The 21,905-nt window shown below is 33.7% G+C and overlaps 1 protein-coding gene across 2 annotated transcripts in view; it reads left to right on the forward strand.

Moving 5' to 3' along the window:
- Positions 1-21,572, forward strand: part of GLRB (glycine receptor beta) — a 52,099-nt gene extending 30,527 nt beyond the window's left edge. For both annotated transcript variants that reach the window (XM_081092242.1, XM_081092241.1), the window contains 6 exons: positions 3,484-3,713; positions 3,819-3,901; positions 5,673-5,813; positions 11,189-11,341; positions 13,960-14,252; positions 19,889-21,572. In XM_081092242.1, the coding sequence (XP_080948368.1) occupies positions 3,484-3,713; positions 3,819-3,901; positions 5,673-5,813; positions 11,189-11,341; positions 13,960-14,252; positions 19,889-20,185 (1,197 nt within the window). In that variant the 3' untranslated portion in view covers positions 20,186-21,572. The remainder of the gene's footprint in view (positions 1-3,483; positions 3,714-3,818; positions 3,902-5,672; positions 5,814-11,188; positions 11,342-13,959; positions 14,253-19,888) is intronic.
- Positions 21,573-21,905: the final 333 nt, after the last annotated feature.

Consider the following 21,905-nt stretch of genomic DNA (forward strand, 5'->3'; position numbering starts at 1 on the left):
TTATTTTATGTTTAACTTTTTGAGGGTAAAATATAATTCTTTTAAAAGTTAAAAACAAATATAGTAGGGCATGTCATTGATTTATATAACTCATTAATGAGGGAACCAGCAGAACACTAAAGTTGATTTAATGGAAGATTCAGGAGACTGCATTGAAAGAAAGAGTGCTGGAATTAGATTCCTAAATTTGATGCAGACTTACTGTTCCATGGGGCAATAAAGGCATAATTTTTGGGATTATCCTTAGACCTGACAGAAATCATTTGCATAATTTTTTGATTTATCAATCTTCTATAAGTTATATAACTTTACAGAGTTTGGGGGCCCTAATAAAAGACAATGACAATTCAAAGAATGTTACATTTTCCTGGAAAACCATTTAACTCTTAGGTGGGCTTGTTGGGAAATATTTTAGTAGGATACTGGAAGGGCAAACAGTGATCTTCTGACCTTATCTACAATTTTTAAATAATTTTTTCTTAACTTTGTGTTTCCTTTCACTTTGTTTATAGCATATTTTACCTTCACTTTTTAACAGTAGACCTCATTTTTAGAGCAGTTTTAGGTATACAGCAGAAAAAATTGAGCAGAAAGCATGGAATTCTCATATATACCCTGCTACTAAACATGCACAGTCTCCCCCACATCAAAATCCAGGACTGCTGGCTCCTAACCGCTCGCCTGCCTGCCCGCCTGACTGTCCCTAACCGCTTCTGCCTGCCAGCCTGATCACCACCTAACTGCTCCCCTGCTGGCCTGATTGACGCCTAACCACTCCCCTGCCAGCCTGATCACCCCCAACTGCCCTCCCCTGCCATGACCTGCCTCTGTCATGACCCGCCTCCTCTGCACCGGGACTGGCCTCCTCCGCACTGCGCGGAGTCGCATGACCCCAGGCCTCACTGCGCGAAGTGGCCCCCGTGTTCTGCCTCTTCTGTGCAAGCGGCCATCTTATGGCAGCCATCTTGTGACAACATTGTGCGTGAGGGTGTGAGGACCACCTAGACTTTTATTAGTATAGATCAGTAGTCGGCAAACCATGGCTCGCGAGCCACATGTGTGGCTCTTCCACAAAATACCATGTGCAGGCGTGCACGTACAGTGCGATTGAAACTTCGTGGCCCATGCGCAGAAGTGGGTTTTCGGAAAGGAGATAGACAAAACAAGTATACAAGACGAGTGTGGATGTGAGAGTTGGAAGGGGTCGACCTCAGTGAATGTGCCTCAATCAGATTGAGGACGTTTTTAGCAAAGGCCAGCTTAGGAGTACCTTAATTAAGTTAACAATGTACCTACCTATATAGTTTAAGTTTAAAAAATTTGGCTCTCAAAAGAAATTTCAATCGTTGTACTGTTGATATTTGGCTCTTTTGACTAATGAGTTTGCCGACCACTGGTATAGGTGATTGAACGTAACGAGCCTTCACAAGTGGAGGGCCATGCATGTTTACATGACATGGATAGAAACATTTATCAGGAAGCACCATCGCATCTACTGGAAGGCTCACCATGTGGGGGAGATAAGCCTTTGTCTTGGACATATTTGAGTTAATTTCTGTAAGTTGTCACAATCAAATTCAGATATGATGTAATCACTTAAGTTCCATTATGAATATTAAGATATGTGTATATTTTGAAAAAAAAAATGTCATGTAACTGTGCATGGGAGGTCTCCATTTTCTAGGGTTTTAGGGATTTTTTTACTCTCTCTTTGATTCCATGTTCATTTGATTGGGAAAATATTACCTTTTTTTTTCCAATGGTGCAGATATGTTCAGTTTTAGCTTATATGATCCTTAATGTATTTGACTCTGGCATTCGAAAACCATCTGCTTATGATTTTTAAGAATCAATTCATATGTTGAAGTTTTTTTAAACATCAAGTTTAGAGTAGCTGTTAAAGGTAGGTAAATTAAATTTTACTTCACTGTCTATAATTTGGTAAATGTTTGCTGTTATTATGTGCCTTATTTTCTCTAATTACTATACATTGTCTGAAGATCATATGAAAGAGAAAGTAAATTCCCCAAGCTTCTCTAGAGTCATTGCTTATTGCTTATGCTTAATTTTATGTTATACATTTATAAAGTGTGTGTCTACCTTTCCATATATGGAAATATATTAGGTCTTATTTAATATAAAATGAACTATCATCTCTTTTTATTTAATCGGATTTGGATTTGAAGTTTATGACCTAATTCATTTTGATTATGCTAAAGGCTATATATAGATAGAATAGTATTTTATGAATTTTGAGTGATTTAAAATAAGGAAGCTGAAGCCCAATACAATCTATACCTAGTACATTTTTGTACATATCTGAGTTCACTATATAAAATTAAAATCATGCCCTGGCTGGTGTGGCTCAGTGGGTTGAGTGTTGTCCCATGCACTGAAGGGTTGCCGAATGGATTCCTGGTCAGAGCACATAACCAGGTTTCCTGGTTGTTCCCTGGTCAGGGTGTGTGCATGAGGCAACCAATCAATGTTTCTCTCTCACATCAAAGTTTCTTTCTCCCTCTAAAATAAAATAAAATTTATTTTTTAAAAATTTATAAAAATTAAAATCAAAAGACCTGACCTTGATGCCTCAATGCTGAGTTTGACTGTATATACTAACAACCCAATTTGTGCCAAAACCTTATTTCAATAACAAATATGTAATGTATTAAGTTATTAAATACGTTCCTAAATTTACATATTCTTAAAATCTATGTCTCTTGATATAATTCAAAATTTTTTATAGAATTCAGTTTTTACAAAGTTTTAAAATTAAAACATTTGGAGATGGGCCGAACCTCGAATATATAATTAGCTATTGCTTAGTAGGTTTGAAAACATTTTTGTACCATAGTTGAATATAACATAATATTTTGTATGTGCTTTTATCTGTTTTGCATAATCCAAATTTTATTTGATTATCTCATTTTCTCTGTGTAATCATTTACATGTCTGATAGTTTTTCTTTTTCCTTCAGAGGAACATATTATATAATGTGTTATATAATATACATGGTTATATACATATATTATTTTTATAGTTTGCTACTTAGTAAAAGACAAGTAGAAATATTTTCCTTTGGCTTCTTGTCTATTATTAACTAAAGTTTATTATGGTTTTTGGGAAGCATAATAATAATGTTTAGCAGTTCCCATGCTTTTATGATAACAATTCCTAACCAACTAGTAATTTGTATTTATATAAAGGTAAAGCAATTATTGGTAAAGTTATATTCTGATGTTTGAGCTAGCAAGTGCTGCGGAAATGTCTGTAGAGAGTAATTAAATAGACACAAGGGTCTTTTTGTACTGCTGATGGAGCTCTTTGTACTTAGTGGCTGAGCTGTTTTGATCCTGGTTAATGTTAGAAGAGAAAGAATATTTCTGTTGCTAATCATTGAAGCCTTTTTAAATCCGCCACTGAATATGTTCTTAAAATTGGCCATAAACACACTCCTGCACACATTTTTTTTTCTTTCCCTAGGACTACAGAGTTAATATCTTCCTGAGACAAAAATGGAACGATCCCAGGCTGAAGCTCCCCAGCGATTTTCGGGGCTCAGATGCCCTGACAGTGGATCCCACGATGTACAAGTGTCTGTGGAAACCTGACTTGTTTTTTGCAAATGAAAAAAGTGCCAATTTTCATGATGTAACCCAGGAGAATATCCTCCTCTTTATTTTTCGGGATGGAGATGTCCTTGTCAGCATGAGGTACTTTGATGTTTAATATTTGTACATTTATATTTTCCTTTTAAAATCAGCATGTCAGGGGGGAATATGTTAAATGACTTCTACGACCTCTGTTTCTACTTTCAGGTTATCTATTACTCTTTCATGCCCATTGGACTTGACCTTGTTTCCCATGGATACACAACGCTGCAAAATGCAACTTGAGAGCTGTATGTAAAACGAAACTCTAAATGACTGTAGGAATACAAATGTTTAAAATTTCGAGGCAGTGCATTCTACTAATATCTTAGATAGCAATGGTAAAAACGAAGGCTTTTGATTACAAATAGTCATTAGAATAATTTATTTAAGGAAATTATCGTTAGTTTTTTACTATATTAATTTGTACTAAAACAAATCCTCTTGGTACTATTCTAATTTTGTATTACAGTTAAATTGATGTAGGTGTTCACTTCTAACTTATTCCAGTTGCCATCTTCATTTGAAATAGTAATGTAGGCAAGATAAAGGAGAAAATGCTTTCCTAATAATTTTCTGATATTAAAACCACATTTTTAGAGCAGAAAATTTGAAAAACAGGCAAAAATATTATTTAAATCCTCCCAAGCATTCATTTTTCTATCGGTGTATAAACATTATTATTATTATTTATTTATTTTTTTTACAAAATTGGATTCTCTATGTTTCTACGATCAGATATATTTCATATCATAAAACATGAAATAGGTGCACTAATTGAAATGGGTACCTCTAAAAATATTAATTTGCTAAAAGACTTGACTTTTAAAAATAAAATTCAAAATATTAACACTAAGCCCTAGCCGGTTTGGCTCAGTGGATAGAGCGTCGGCCTCTGGACTGAAAGGTCCCAGATTCGATTCTGGTCAAGGGCATGTACCTTGGTTGCGGGCACATCCCCAGTGGGTTGTGTGCAGGAGGCAGCTGATCAATGTTTCTCTCTCATCAATGTTTCTGACTATCCCTCTCCCTTCCTCTCTGTAAAAAAAATCAATGAAATATATTTTTTAAAAAAAGAACTCACCCATGCATTTAAAAAAAATATTAACACTAATATAAGGAATCTTTAACCTGATTAGTTGTTTACCATAACCTATTTCTGTGGAGAATAAACAATAATAACCTTGTAGGTAAGCATATGCTTGTTGGATGATATGTTTTAAAATTAATGATTATTAGCTGTTTTTTATTTAAGTTACTAAATCTGGATCTTAAATTTGAATATTTATTGCTTTCTAACTATAAAATAAGATTTTGCAGATGTTAGTGTATATATGTCCATGTTGGTGTATGTATCACACATATGTGTGCTTGTGTATTTTCATTTAAAAACTCAACTATGTATTTATATTCCATTCTATTATCAGAAGAACTAAAATATTGCTTTAAAAATATATGCACTTTAGAGTTGAACGGTAGGTTACTATATACTGTAAAAGCCCATATGGGCCACGTTACTTAAGCCCAGAATCTGTGCTTCAGTATGCCATAATGATGGCCCCTGGAGCGGGAAAGGGGTCGGGGGAGGATGGTATTGTTTTATTGCTCTCCTGTGGCAATGCAACCCCTTTAGGGAAGTTTATAGTTACTTCTTAAAAATGTTTTGGTGCTTATATTTATTTTAAATTTCCCAGGTAGTACATTGCATGATTTGAAAGCTAGTATCACTTATTTATTACTTTTTCTTATTGATGACATTGCAGAATTCTCACATAATATATATGACCCTAGGATTTTATATATAATATGCTGATTATTTTAACATGTTCTTTCTTTAAGACAACTATCTTTAACTTTTGTGTTAATATTTTCATCAGTGGCTATAGATATTACCTAATTTTAATAACAATTTCATGTCTCTTTTCTTATCATTTTGGTGTTGAATATTTGAATTATTAAAATGCTAAGAAAGCATTAATAATTGCATTTCAAACTAATATTTTTATTTATTTTTGTTTATAGTTGGTTACACAACTGATGATTTACGATTTATCTGGCAGTCAGGGGATCCTGTTCAGTTAGAAAAAATTGCCTTGCCTCAATTTGATATTAAAAAGGAGGATATTGAATATGGTAACTGTACAAAATACTATAAAGGCACTGGTAAGTAATGATCTTTAAGTTAATCAAAACTAAATCCTATTTCAAAGATCTGTTTTAATATTAATATATGCTAAGGGCAAAATAGAAGAAAACTAGTTAAAAATAAGTTCAATATTTATTAGTATATCTTTACAATATTATATTTAAATTTCTCATAAAATTGCATTCACTAAAGTTTTTAAAAACATTTTTATTACTGGAGAATTTTGCCTTTTTTAATGTAATTCTGGGTAAGAAGAGGTTTTCAATTTTTTATTTTAGTAACATGAACTTAGCCAGGTAGTGGTTTTCCAGATGTTATGAAGAAATTCTACTTTCGGCAAGATTCAATCTGGGACCAAACACTGTGGATATGAGCAACATAATTCATTTATACTCATCTGTTGTCTGTGAGCAATTTTTAGGTAGTGGTTGACCAATATTATTAGTTGTAAAAAGCATTAATCTTCATGCTGTGCAAGAAACAATGAGTGTGTGAAGTATTTGGACGTAAGTCAATCTTTTGGACGTTTAATATTATTGGCCTAAGTTATGGAACAGCCAATTATGAAAAGCACAACAAATTAACCTCATTCACTAATTACCTCAAGCTTTTACAGAAATAAAAATACAGTAATCACTACTCAATACTTTTATAATATGATTAGTCTTAACCTTTGAGTCTCTACTGATAGTTACATGTTACTGAGTGATTTTACATATTAAACATAGTGTTATTTTGATTAGCAATATAAATAAAAAGTGATTGAATTTTGATTATTACTAATAATCAGTTTGACTTGTAAATACCACACAATTCTAATTACATTTCAGGAAGTAAATCAAGACAAAGATATTCAGGGATAGATATAAAGTTTACATTTATGGCAACATCTATGTTGACTGTTCAAAAATAACAATGTATAGTTTATTGTATAGAATTCAGCAATATCAAATGTTTGAGCTAAAGTGTTGCCATCATGACATCACCAAGAACAAAATATAATTTAAAATATTTCTGCTGATATTAAAATAAAAGGTGGAGTGACATTTGCATATTAAGAGTGTTATAATAAATGCAACACTGGGCAACTCAGAGATAAAGTTAGTTTAAATATCTGTTGTTTGTTGATCTTCAAATAAATGAATAGTCCTTAGGATCTACTTACATATAAATGGTATATAGTCAATTTTTATATAAATGTTTTATAATTTGTTAATTTAATAACAGATTATTAAATAGTCTGGGGGCTATTTACATATATTTTACATTATTTATTTACATAGAAATGTTATATAACCTGTTACTTTATTTAAAGGTCAATTACAACAGATGCTTAAACTAACTTTGTCTAAAAATTGGTTAGTGTTGCATTTATAACACTGCCAGAGGGGAGGGGAGTGATGAGAGGGGTAAAAAGGTAAAGGGGAATAAGAGGTGCAAACTTCTTATTATAACTGTAAAGTCAGCAGGTCAGGGGGATGTAATGTATAGCCTAGGGCTGTAGTTGGCAAACTGCGGCTCGCGAGCCACATGTGGCTCTTTGGCCCCTTGAGTGTGGCTCTTCATAAGCCTTAGGAGTACCCTAATTGAGTTAATAACAATGTACCTACTTATATAGTTTAAGTTTAAAAAATTTGACTCTCAAAAGAAATTTCAATCATTGTACTGTTGATATTTGGCTCTCTTGACTAATGAGTTTGCCGACCACTGGTAGTGAATGTAATTCAATAAGATTATAATAACTTTCTACTGTGACAGATGGTTACTAGACTTATCATGGTGATCACTTCGTAAAGTTTATAAATGTGGAATCATTATGTTGTACACCTGAAACTAATACAATATTGATTCTCAACTATACTTTGATTTTAAAAAATAATTACCAAGTTTTTTGAAAGGCAAACCAGAAAAAAAACTAAAAGTTTTTTGAAAGGCAAAACTAAAAAAGTGGTCATGTAAGTACTCAATGAACAAATCATAGACACATAGAATTTTAAATATAGAAAGGACCAGATTGATACTGAAATAAAATAACTGAGATGCAGGGTGACTGAATGTCACCAGGCAAATCAGGGTCAGCCATAGCCTAGGCATATAGTATAGTATTCCTTCTCTCTATACTCCCCATTCAAATTAAGGAGACTGACTACAGTTTTAGGGATTTTTACAATTCACCTAGTAATTATAATAAAAAAAACTTGAAAGTCAAGAAAAATCATTTGAGATGGTTGTGAAAACACATATTTAGCAGATGGCTTTTTGAGTTCTGGCTCTATTTTAGGCTTTGTTTTAACTGCTTTGTAGGAATTCTATGACTTAGTCCTCACAACAATGCTCTGAGTTCATTACTTTTACCGTATTCTCCCTGTTTACACATTAGGATAATGAAGCAAAGAAAATGCCCAAAGTCTACTGTTACTAAATGATGTCCTGGGATAGTGAGTCTGGCATCACTACACAACCTGTGGAGTCAGTCCTATTGGACTTCAACAATACTTACCCACATTCAGATTATATGCTTAACATTAACAGTCTATTGTTTTTGAAAATATGTAATACGTTTATTGAAGTTTTAAAATTCATCTAGAGATGAAAGTAAAACTAGTAATCTTATTTCTAATTTTAAGTAATAGCATAAAATTAAGGACCAGCATTGAAAATTATGGGGCTTTTAATTTTTTTTACCTTTAATTCCTTCATTTAAAAGTCCCCGTTTGGGTATTCAACAGTGAATAAAAGAGAGAACGATGTCCTTTTATAGATTCATACTCTAATATGGTAAATAAATAAGCAGATATAGTTCATTTTAGTTCTGAGAAAAAAATGAAAAGGTGTGCTGTGGTAGAGAGTACTTGAAGAATTACTCAAGATTTATGAAAAGTAAAGCGTTTTGTAGAATTTTTTGTTATCATAAATAAGTCCCTGCTATCTCATTAGTTACAGAAAAAATGATAACAAAAAACTTAAGGTTAATATAAAAATATTTGGCATTGTGTTTCAGTAAACATGCTTTATCAGCATTTACATGAATCATATGAATATAAGTAAATCATAAATTAATCTTTGCATAACATTGAGAAATGTATTTAGAAAAATAGAACATTCAAAACATATGGAATGCTTAATCAAGTAGTGAAAAAGATATAGAGAACAACATATATAAAATAATGGCCTACATATTCCTTAATGTGTACAGAAATATCAGAAATAATGAATTGGCTTTAACTTGATTAAAAATTGTTTTAATAATTGTAGAAATTGCAAAGGTGGAGAAATATGTGGGAAAGTATACAAAAATACTTAAATTGGAACCCTGAGTGAATAATAATGAAATGAAATCCCACAGGAAATAGAAAATAAATTGAATTTGCCAATGAACATTTATATCAATTAGCTGCCCACCTGCCTCTCATAAATGTAACAGTACCAGGAAGAGATCAAAAAAGGTCAAGAAATGTTTCTCATAAAAGTTTATGGAGCAAATCGCGATAATATCCAAGCCTGTATTTTACTGCCAAATGCGTCCAGATCTTGGGAAGCTCCCCCAGAGGTGCCTTCCTAAGGGAACGTGGTGGAAACTTGCTTTAGAATACAGGACTTGTGTTATTTAGGCTGTCATTTAAACATGGTTGGATGGAATGCAAAAATTTGTCTTAAAGCGAACAACTCAATAGTAAATTGTCATATTTCTGACTACTTGGGCTACCTAAAAATACATAAGCACATTGTGTCATTCCCTATTTCTCACATACTAGATGAATATAAAATTAACTTAAGTGATACATTACAAAGCCAGGTACTTCAGAACCACTTGTGGGAAATACTGTGAGCTTCTTAACCGTAGCATATTGGATTTATGAAAGATTATATTTTGGAAAATTTGCACATGATTGTTAGTTAGAAACATGTGTTCTTGTTTGTCTGGGCAGGAAGTTAAGATGAGTGGCTGGAAACAGAAAAGGGAGGGACATTTTTTTTTAGTTTATTGCCTTTTGTATCTTTTAAAACCTGTGTCTAGTTTTCATGAAATTAAAATTTAAAAAGAAAAAGAAAAAACATTCTGCATTTATTGTTTTTTGATAATATGGAAACATGTGGCATAATTAGAATTTGCTTCAGCCCAAATCAGCTATTTATTGTTCTTACATGTTAGCTCTAATGATGGCAAATTTTGTTATAAGCACCATTAATGAATAAATATGAAGATTGTTCTAGTGTCAGAAGTGTATACATTCTTTATAACCGGGAAAAATAGATAAATATTACTTTTTAAATGTAAAATAGTAAAAAGTAATATTGTCTTTTTCCTATAATTATTTTATTTATTCATTGTTAATTTATTTGTTTCCACATTTATAAATAACAATGTACAGTTTAGGCTGAACACAACTGAAGATATTTTAACTTCTTGGTATTTGTACATAACCTTACTTTGGTTGAATGGTAAATGACATTTTAATTTAAATTTAGTGCTTTAGGCATTAAATATCACACTTAAATTGCTGACTGAAAGTACTAAAGCATTTAAAAATTAAATACAAACATCTGGAAATATTCCAGTGTTAGGAGACTATTTACGTCACTTATTTTCTGTCTCAAGTCATCAATAGTTATTATGAGGCTGCTCATAATTTGTGATTAATTTGGGGGAACTAGTTGATGTCATGGCAGCTCCAAAATTATGTTGTAAAGAAATGTCTGCATTTGTCTCAGGTTATGAAAATGAAGTCCTTTCCCTCAGCCAGAGAATGTTTGAGGGTCTGGAGTGGAGGAAGGGAGAATTGAGAGGAATCTCAGATGCTTGTACTTTATAATATTCTATCTAAATAAAATGAAAACACTTATTCTCGCTAATGTTTACTTCCAATACATTCTTAGTTTTTAAGGCTTCAATATGCATATAAGTATAGGAGACTGCCCTGCTTTATAGATAAGAAGTGATAGATGTGGGTGAAAAATTATACTGACCACATGTAGTTCAGGAGTGTTTCTTTCTGGACTTGTCCGGATTTGGTTTATTGCTCCCTGTATGATTCCTTGAGATAATTTCCTCAGAGAGTAAATGAGAGGTTTAAGTCCATTGCAAATTCTCTGAACAAAGGCTTCGAGCCAAGGCAGTGATGGAAGTGGAGCCACACATTGGTATCTCTTTCTCAATGTCATAGTGAAGTTGTGAAAGGTCAGGTGAAACTGGCCCTATAGTGTCATCCTTATAGACCACACCATACACACACACACACACACACACACACACACACACACACACACACACACTCTAGTTGACTTTGTGAAACTGTCTCAAATAGAAGTAACATAACTTATAGGTACCTTATTGATTTCTGAAGTTGGATGTGGGTGAGAACCTCATGCTTTAATACGTTTGTTTCGGAAGGGTACTACACCTGTGTGGAAGTCATCTTCACCCTGCGGAGACAGGTTGGGTTTTACATGATGGGCGTCTACGCCCCGACCCTGCTGATCGTGGTTCTCTCCTGGCTTTCCTTCTGGATCAACCCCGATGCCAGTGCTGCCAGAGTGCCGCTGGGTAAAGTGCTCCATACTTCCCTCTTGTGTCAGGAATGCGTGATGTCTTTAGTGAACTAACGATACAGTCAAATATTTTGAAATAATTAGTTTGGGAGTTGATGGCAAGCTTTTTCTTCCTTTTTTTTTTAACCTCCTTAAAACGTGCCATTAAGTTAGATTTTCTCAATATTTAGGCACTCTAATTAAGCTAAGTTTGTGTGTGTGTGTGTGTGTCCTTGGGGCATTTTCAACAGTAAATCTATCCTACTTTGACTTTCATAAAATAATTATTAATACGTGATATTCACTGATAACTAAAGTCTAAATTCCCAAATAGTGACAAACTTAAAAACAATAACTTTTATGAAAATCTTTCCAATAAATAATTTATACTATCTTATACTCTCTTTCAGGGATATAAAATCCTACTTCTTTTTTAAAAAATGACTAAGCATCACTTTCCTAAACATCAGTTATTATGTGCTATATCAGTGATGGCGAACCTATGACACGCGTGTCAGAGGTGACACGCGAACTCTTTTTTGATTGATTTTTCTTTGTTAAATGGCATTTAAATATGTAAAATAAATATCAAAAATATAAGTCTTTGTTTTACTATGGTTGCAAAGATCAAAAAATTGCTATATGTGACACGGCACCAGAGTTAAGTTAGGGTTTTTCAAAATGCTGACACGCCGAGCCCAAAAGGTTCGCCATCACTGTGCTTTATCATCAGCAGTGGCTAGAAAGAGTAAGGGCTGGTTATCCATACCCTCCAATCGTTATTTTTAATGTTCTGTGACATGGAAGCACCGTTAGCCAGAGGTGAAAATCATGTCGGTACAGGGACTAAAAGGTCTGTGCTTAGGGAGATCATCAAGAGCCTTTCTAATGGGTAAAGTGAATGAATTTCAAAGTAAGGACATTTTGTTTGGAGTGTTGTTAGGAGTGTTTTAAGTCTTTTCATGACTGTGTGTATGCGTATGTGCATGCATGTGTGTATGTTCTGAATATCGCCTAGAACTCACATATGTAAAAATGTGATATATCTGACTTCTCAGTGACTGACTGGTTGCAGAATTTCATTTTTTTTTTCCATCAGAAAAGCCTTGTGCAAATCTCCCTGTTCCAACTTACAGGGATAATTAAATGAATTACAGATTTTGAAAAGAAGGAAACCAGGAAAGAAGCAATGAAAATGACAACATTGTCTGAATAAGAAACTTGGAGGTTTACATCTAATAAAAACCACAGAGACCAAATCTATGTCTTAATAACCAAACGTGTAGGAAATTTTATTCTAAGGGTCACGTATCAGTATTGAAGACAATGACAATTGATAGATTAATTATTGTAGAGGATAAGAATTAACGATGCAGTATAATTTTCCGGCAATAAAACACCCAAAACTAGACTTAAATTACTAGACTTGTCAAAAACATTATGCATTCCCCCCCACCCCCTGCAAATAGTCAATATTTTTTGGTTTACTAGAAATATTTTACTCTCATGTAGTAACACAGCGGCGAGCAAAAGTAGGTTTTTTGTGTGTGTGCCATTGTGGCATTCTTTCAAGTTAACAAAGCTACTGTAACAATCATAACTTGCATGTCTTTTTCCATGTGAACAACTTACTTTTGCCCTGCTCTGTATAAATTGAAATGTCAGTACATATATACTATGGAATACTACTCAGCCATAAGAGAAGATGAAATACTGCCATTTGTGGCAACAAAATAAGTCAGTCAGAAAAAGCTAGAACCCTATGATTTCACTCGCATGTGGGATATAAAACTGAAACTTACAGGCACAGACAACAGTATGGTGGTTACCAGAGGGAAGGGCCTGGGAGGGGTAGTAAAGGGTAAAGAGAACCAAATATATGGTGACAGAAGATGATTTGACTTTGGGTGGTGAGCACACAAAGCAACCTACAGATGATGTATCCTAGAAATATACACTTGAAACATATGTGATCTTGTTTCCCAGTCTCACCCCAATAAAATTAATGAAAAAATAAAATATAAAGAAATGTCTGGCTCCCAGGGGTACTTTGGAGTTAGCTTTCCATGTACCGTTAATAGTACATATAGCAGAATTTCCTTCTTTCCTTTAAAACCGGAATCATTTGCTTTCTCTAAAATAACCAGGAATGTTCTCTACTTTGTCTTTCCTATTACATTTAAAAAAATTGTGACCCTTATCAGTAAATTGCTTTATATGTTCTATTTTTGTTCAGATTCAGTTGTTCATGGGATCAAATACAACTCTATAACTTTCTGAAAGAATGCTAAAGAAACGAAATAAGCTTTGTAGCTTCCTCAGAGATACTAGAGAAGAGTTTTAGATAGCTTTAATATTTAAACCAGCTCCAAAAGGTGTTTTTATGTCTCAGTTTAAATTTCTATTTCTTTGTTTACTGAGTATTTACAAACATCCCCAACCACATTTAATAATGCTGACATAAAAAGTCTGTGTGTATTATTTCTTCTACTCTTTGTGCTTTAAAGGGACCTGATGAATTGTTCATGGGTCTCTGGAGCTTATTAGAGAGGGAGTTAGTTAAAGAGTAATGGTTGCAGGACATTTTTTCACAGGGCTAAATAGCAACTTTAATTCCCACTTCTGTTTCTGTAGGTATCTTTTCAGTACTCAGCTTGGCCTCTGAGTGCACAACCCTTGCTGCTGAACTTCCCAAAGTCTCCTACGTGAAGGCTCTTGATGTATGGCTCATTGCTTGTCTTCTCTTTGGGTTTGCCTCCCTTGTGGAGTATGCTGTTGTCCAGGTGATGCTAAATAACCCCAAACGAGTTGAAGCAGAAAAAGCCAGAATTGCTAAGACTGAGCAAGCAGATGGAAAAGGTGGAAATGCGGCTAAAAAGAATACTGTGAATGGTACAGGGACTCCGGTTCACATTAGCACTTTGCAGGTAAGAATGAAATTATCCAGCCAGATGATTTCCCCCATCATGGCTCTCTAGTGCCAGGAGAGAGATACTGTTCTGTGGGTGTAAATGTTTGATCGAATTGGCATTCACTCATTTTTTCTCATTGATGAAAAGAAACTAAGCACTACATACTTTTCGGAAAGCAACCAGAAACCATGTAGGTCACATACTCATTAAGAAAAAAAGTCCAACACCCTATCACGTTTTTGGTGGACTTCCACTGAGTTTAATGATGTATCTCTGCGTTGATGTCACCATCCCATGTGGAGGTCTTGCCAGAACTACAAATTTTTCTCATTTGTAAGCTTTAGTGAAAGGCCAGAGGACTGACTGTTGGGGGAGCACCAACCTTCTACTTACAGTGAAGACTTAGGGGAGCTATGCTCCGGATTAAATCCCCCTACATGTTTCCCATCAATTTAGAGAGTTTCACCCAGAACAGGACAGGCAGGCTACTTACTTATTGTGTGCCTGGCTCACAGGGAAACTAGCACATAGTTTGAGATCTGCCCAGCTTAGGGGTGAGTACCTGGAGAATTGGACAGGTTTCACTCTGTCACATTGTCTTGTCGTTGATCATAGGTCTAGGAATAGTGGTTGATGTCTGTAGGTTCAGGTTTGATAAATCCTGAAGCAACAGGCTACTTCATGAATTAGGATAGTGTCCCCAAAGTGTCTCTAATTGATGTCCTCTGGTTGGGAAGACTAATAAACCAATAGATGATTTCCACCTAGCTTAGCATGGAAAATTCCTCAAGAGGCTATTGGTATATTGCATTCTAGAACCTTGAAACTTTTGCTTGCTCTGTCTATTTTCTGGCCCCACGCGACTCAGTTTATTGACCACTCCCCTAAATGAGATAAGTATGCTACATACGTATTGTTATGTACAAAAGCAGGCAAACAATCCTTATGTGATGCTGCCTGTAGATTTTTCCTTTTTTGCTCAGTAATTGAACTCACTTTCTGGGACTACAACTAAGACTTCTGCAAATTATTAGTTGCTACTTTGCAGGACATTTCTTCAGACCCTATAACTCTTTAATACCCTAATCATTTTCATAAGGAATAACATTTTCATTAATGGAGAGCTATCATGGCCTTAAAGAAGTAATGTCTTTGCCCAGCTAGTGTGGCTCAGTGGTTGAGTGTCAATTCATGAACCCAGAGGTTACGGGTTCGATTCCCAGTCAGGGCACATGCCCAGGTAGTGGACACGTGGCAACAGACTGATATATATCTCTCTCATCGATGTTTCTATCTCTCTACCCCTCCCCCTTCCACTCTCTTTAAAATCAATAAAAACGTATTTTTAAAAAAGAAGTCACGTCTTTGACATGTCTTACCTGCCCACTTACAGCTTCCAATCTTACTACTTCCTCATATTTCCAACCAGCTAATCTGCCCACCCTCTAACTTGGATCCCGGTGAAGAGATCTGGAGATAGGAAGCAAAGATGTTTTGTAGAGCAGGTGCTTGATTTCAGGAGTGCCACAATCAGCTCCATTCTCTAGTGTGTGGTGGGGCCTCTGTAACTGCAAAAATTCTCTAGTCCCACAGAACACCAATGTGCAGATGAGCTTGGAATCTTAATGCATTCCATGAAGTGGGGTATTGAGGGAAGGAGACACATGAGAACCAGATTTTCAGAGCACCGTAGAACATATCAAGATTATTTATGAACATAAATATGAAGAATAAATAGGATCCAGAGTATTAGACTGAGTTATATTACTTTAAATTCAGCTTTTAAGCATTGAAATAATGACCTAATGAATAAAAGTTCAGTATATAATAACTTCTGTATTTTAATCCTCTGTGTTTTCAGTTGCTAATAGACATAGACCTGTCTGGATTCTGAAATTGCTATGACATTTTACTACAAAAGTGGCAGAGTGATGCTTAGAGAGTTTAAACATTGACCAGAAATTCTAATATCCAGATGTAAATGTAAATTACTCTTATTTCTTACAGGCCAAAATGCAATTTCCAAAATTAATATTGTAACTATGTAATGTTTGTATCATCAGACAGGCTTCAAAATGAGAGAATGTGTCCAAAAATAATTTAGCTTTAATGTAAGCATCAAACTTACAGTAAATGTGTGTGAGAAATTTGTAAGATTGTTACACATTGACACGTGAAAAAAAAGTATAAAAAAAGAAATTAAACAATTTTTGCCTTTTTAGTTTAGTGCTTTTGGTTTCAAAATGTATTTGCTCTAGTGTATTTTGCTTTCAGAACATTTTGCTTTTGCTGAGTAATTTCAACCAGATATGTCATTTATTTTTAGACAGAATAACAATATTAATGGGAGCATAATGAAATTTGGGTTATAGAAAACATTTAAGGATGATTTTTAAAAATTGATCTCAGAAAGGAAGGGAGAGGGAGAGAGAGATAGAAACATAAATGATGAGAGAGAATCAATGATGGGCTGCCTCCTGCACACCCCCCACTGGAGACCAAGCCTGCAACCTGGGCATGTGCTCTGAACAGGAATCGAACTGTGACCTTCTGGTTCATAGTTTGATGCTCCACCACTGTGGCACACCAGCTGGGCTAATGCTGATTTTTTAATAATGTTCTTGCTAAGAAACATAATTGTGGGAAACTGATATAGGGTTAAGCCTCAGACTGACCTGCTTGCAAAGTCACAAACAAGTCCTAGCTTAGAGGGCACAGTCCTCTTAGCATAATTAGGCTTGACCTTATAACACTCCCTAGATCTTATCTGGGAAGCTAAGGGGCTGAGGAAGTGCAGGAAGTGTAACCATGGTCAAAACAAGTGAAACTCACAAGAACTGTGTAACTATGGTAACCACTACCTTGTTTACCTCTCACTATAAAATGCTTGGTGAGGCCTGAGCACAGTGGAAGTCCTTCCTCTTGAGTTGGACTTGCTCACCTGGTCCCCCAGTATTCCCAAATTATATCCTGTCTTTTCTTTTTCATTTGTTGTGCGGCTCCTCTTCCAGACCCAAACCCTGAACCACGCAGGGCGTGGAGGGAAACACTTACGACACATAATGATAAAAAAATTTAAGAAAGATCAATGATAATTTAACCTAGCTTTTAGTAAGAAGTTTTCATAACTTCATAATTTTGACTACATACAGAAATATACCATTATTCATTTATAATTGTCTAAGTTTTCCCTCCCTAAATTTTGCACTTCCTTAGCTGTTACTAAATTTGGTTACTAATTTGTTCACTCATGTATTTCTTTTTTATTTAATAAGTACAGTTAAGGACCTACTGTTGTCAATATCATCCTGTTCTTAATACCTAGTATGTGCTATTTACAACAAAGGTATTTTGAAAAAAAGACAAAATAGTATTCATGTCTATGGATTTGGATAAATTCATACATAAAAGTTATTGTTCATGCATGAATAAAATAGTTGTTTCTTTATAGGAATAATGTGTTTTTAAAGTTAAATGTTGATTTAAATTTTGTGTAATATATAGAGTTTATTCATTTTGAGCATATTTTTATCTTCTGTGGAAATACCATTATCACATTGAAATCGTGCCTAAGTCTTCTGCTCAAGAAACATCATAAGAGGTGATTTGCTATTAAATGTGTATAGACACAGACTGAAAAGAATTAGAAGGAAAACCTCAGAGGTTAAAATTTGAAGCATTAGGTGGTTTTAAATCTGCATTATTTTTTATTTTTTACAGTTTCATTATTATACTACCTCATTTTTGCTACCAGTAATTTTGAGAAGTGACAAGTTTATATGAAAGTGAGACCCATATGAGAAAATAATGAGAAATTATAAATTGGAGATTAATATAATCAAGATCACTTTTAAGAATGTGTTAATAACTAGAGTTACTATTTCTTTTATAAGCACTTTATTGAGTCCCTCTTCATGTGATAATTGTTTAAAATAGTGTGTATATTATAAACTATTTTATACTTTTATGTACATATAAATGATACATATGTGTAGAGAGTAATTAAAAAAAGGAAGTTGTCTGTTTAAAATTTCTGATGAAAGGGACAAGATGAGATCAGCCAATTTGTTAATGAATCATGAGCTATTTAAGGAACCTGAGAACTTCTCAGTAGGAAACTTAATCGTATACCTTATTTAGTTGTGTCATATCATTAAAAATTACTTCTGTAATAGATAGAGGTTCTTTCCATCAACGCGCGCACACACACACACACACACACACACACACACACACACACTGATTTCAAATACATCTCCGGAAAAGGTTTTAACAAAATAAATAGTTAAAAATTTAGTATAACCAAATTGAAACTTTTTGGAGTGCTTTTCTATGCTATATGTTAACATTGAAGAAATCATTCTTCTCTTACTGACATGTTTACTATATTTAAATAATATTTCTGAATAAATATTTTATACCTACATTTGAATAAACTATATAGATAAAATTCTAACATCATTAAAATTGCTAGAATATAAGAATATGTTTATGTAAATATGTTTATGTAAATAAAAAGAATTAAAAATTTATGTAAATAAGAACAATTGGAAGTATTTTTGTGTGACAAGTCCTAACATCACATAAATTTGGCTTCTTGTTTAGTTATTTACAGATACAAAAGCCACATATAAAATATCATTTATAGTAAATGCATTTCTATAGTAAATACATGTGGCTTTTTTTGAGAAAAATAAAAATAACTGATAAGAAGTCATACTTTCTAAGTCTAAAGCTAGAGTTCTTTGTTTTGATGAATGGATCTAAAGTAAAGTGAGTGCATCTAAAGCTTTTAGAGTGGAAAACTCTAAAGGGAGAAAGTGTGGGATATCCACCGTGTGTCAGATTTTGAAAACTGCTTTGATAGTTTGAGGATAATGCAAACATTTGGTATGTAGAGTCTGTTTGCAATTTGTCTTCCAATCAAGGTAATTATGTACTCTTTACAAAAACTCACTGATACATGCTGAGACCTACACATTCCTCGGGCAGCCCTGGAAACCTAGAACTTTAAATGCAGTCTTCTGTCCGGAACAGAATAATCTCTGTAGCATGCACTCTGGCTAAAATAGGCACCATTTCTTCAAGTTCTCTGAGTGTGGTTTGCTAATTCAACTTTAGCCAACAAGTTAGGAATTCCTTTCACTAGCAAAGCTTTGGTTCATGATAGTTGTGACCATCTTTTAGTTCTTATTTGTGAGTGTGGTTTAGAGACAACAATCTGTCTCATTGGGGTGGTAAATACCTTTATCATTTGTAAACCACCTTATTTGGAAATAGTGTCCACAAGTCAAAGCTTATAAGTACCGGAGGAAGATTTCTGTAATCCATATATTGTAGTACTATGGTCTGTGTTGTGATTAAATATTGGATTTTTATTCATTGGTCTTTCAGTTGAGAACTCACAAGCCTGGGAGCACCCAAGATAAATGTCTATTTGCATTTTGATCCCTTAACATAAAATAACCCATCAGAGTTCATTCCATGACCTAAACCTTGAAAGAGGCCACATTTTAGAGTTAAATGTTCAGGCAATCTGATGGTTTAACCAGTTGTCTTTTACATCTGATTTTTAAAATATTCTTTTGAAGAGATGTGTTTTATAAATAGAAAATTCTAAATACACTCTGTGTTTAATTTTTAATTTTCAGGTTGGTGAGAACAGATGCAAAAAAGTTTGCACTTCCAAGTCTGACCTGAGATCTAATGACTTCAGCATTGTGGGGAGCTTGCCAAGAGATTTTGAATTATCCAATTATGACTGCTACGGGAAACCTATCGAAGTCAACAATGGACTTGGGAAGTCGCAGGCAAAGAGCAACAAGAAGCCTCCCCCCGCCAAACCCGTTATTCCAACAGCAGCAAAGAGAATCGACCTTTATGCAAGAGCATTGTTTCCTTTCTGCTTCTTGTTCTTCAATGTTATATATTGGTCTGTATATTTATGATACATTGTTTCCCATTTCTATGAAAAAAATCCCATTTCATTGTGACCAACCTCACTCATCAATGCCAATCTGTGACGATATCTTGCATTTTGGATGCCATTTGATTGTAAAAAAAAAAAATGTGGCACCTTAATTTTGAATGGCAGCATGGTCTTGTTACATCTGTACTCTAAAAATGATGTATATATGTATAGCAAACATACTGCTTTAGGAATAAATGAAGGGTAAGCATACTACGTAAAATAAAATTCAAATCATTCTCTGCAGTTAGTGTAAATTGCAAATACTTCAGATAAGTCTGATAAAATGACATGCACGCTGAATCCTGTTATGATCACCATTCTAAGATATGTAGAATTTCAAATTTCCTTCCTTGTAACTCTCAGAGAAAGCCATCTTATTCTTGTATAATTTTTGATGGTTTTATCACAGATTAAGCAAAGTTATATTACATATTATTTAAACTTTGTAAGTAGAGGTATATCAGCTATAATTATGTGGGCTCTGTGGAGAAATAAAGTTTAGAAATTTACTAATTTGTAAAATCAGCTCATTTTAAAGTGTGTCTGTGTTGTCAAAAGGCCAGATAATAAAACACATTAATCATTTTTGAAGTAATCAAAGGGATATCTGGATTTATGTAAATATACTGAATTCTGGCTTCTGATAAGATAAAAATAAAGGCTAGATACATTGACTAAGTATTTCTGATAAAAGAAGTGGTATTTAACCCACATTAAAACCTAAATATATTTTCATGGACTTCATTTTGCTGATACAGAGTATACACAATAATTGTGCCTTACAAAGAGTGACATCTATTTTAAATTGGAATATAGCAAAGGATATGTGATTTTACATCATATTTAAGAAACCAAGAGGAAAACACCCTATTACTAGAAGTAACTTGAGTTGAGGTGGCTGGGATAAGAGGAGCCCATAATCATTTAAGACTTTTAACTTATTTTATTAAAATGCTTACATATTTTTAAGTAAAATTTAAATTTTTTCTTCATTTATTTTTTCGCATTTATTTAAATATGATTTTTAAATTTGTCACAAAAAAATTAAAGATTAGGTAAATATCTTTGTTTCTGTTAGGCCTGACTTCTTTGTATGTCGTTTTTTGCTAAAAGTTCATCTTGTTCCAACCTGAAAATAGGCACTTTGTAGTTTCTAAGACTCCCATTTCCTAGTAATATCACAGTACCTTTTAATTTCTCCAAAGCTGAAATTAGAACAATCAGTAATTCACATAACATAAATATACGACCAAATAAATATATTTATTTGGAGAGTTTTGTTTGTATTGTCAATTCTATAATAAAATGTGTTTAAGTATTGTTTATATAAATTGTGATATATAATTTAATGCTATTCTATTGAAGACTTTAATAGTTGTTTGTAATGTTTTTCTTACAAACCTGTGTATTTCTTTGGTGTCAGTTGTTACTTCTCTTTCATTTCTGATTGCATTTATTTGGGTCCTCTCTCTTTTTTCTTAATGAGTCTGCTTCAAAGTTTTGTTCAACATCTTTTCCTAAAACCAGCTCTTGGTTTCATTGATCATTTGTATTTTTTCTAGAGTCTATTTCATGTATTTCTTCTCTGAACTTTATTATTTCCTTTCTTCTACTCACTTTGGGCTTTGTTTGTTGTTCTTTTTCTAGTTCCTTTAAGCGTAAAGTTAGATTGGTTGAGATTTTTCTTGTTTCTTGAG

Source organism: Myotis nattereri, assembly GCF_964212035.1.
Source record: "Myotis nattereri genome assembly, chromosome: 5".
Lineage (NCBI taxonomy): Eukaryota > Metazoa > Chordata > Mammalia > Chiroptera > Vespertilionidae > Myotis > Myotis nattereri.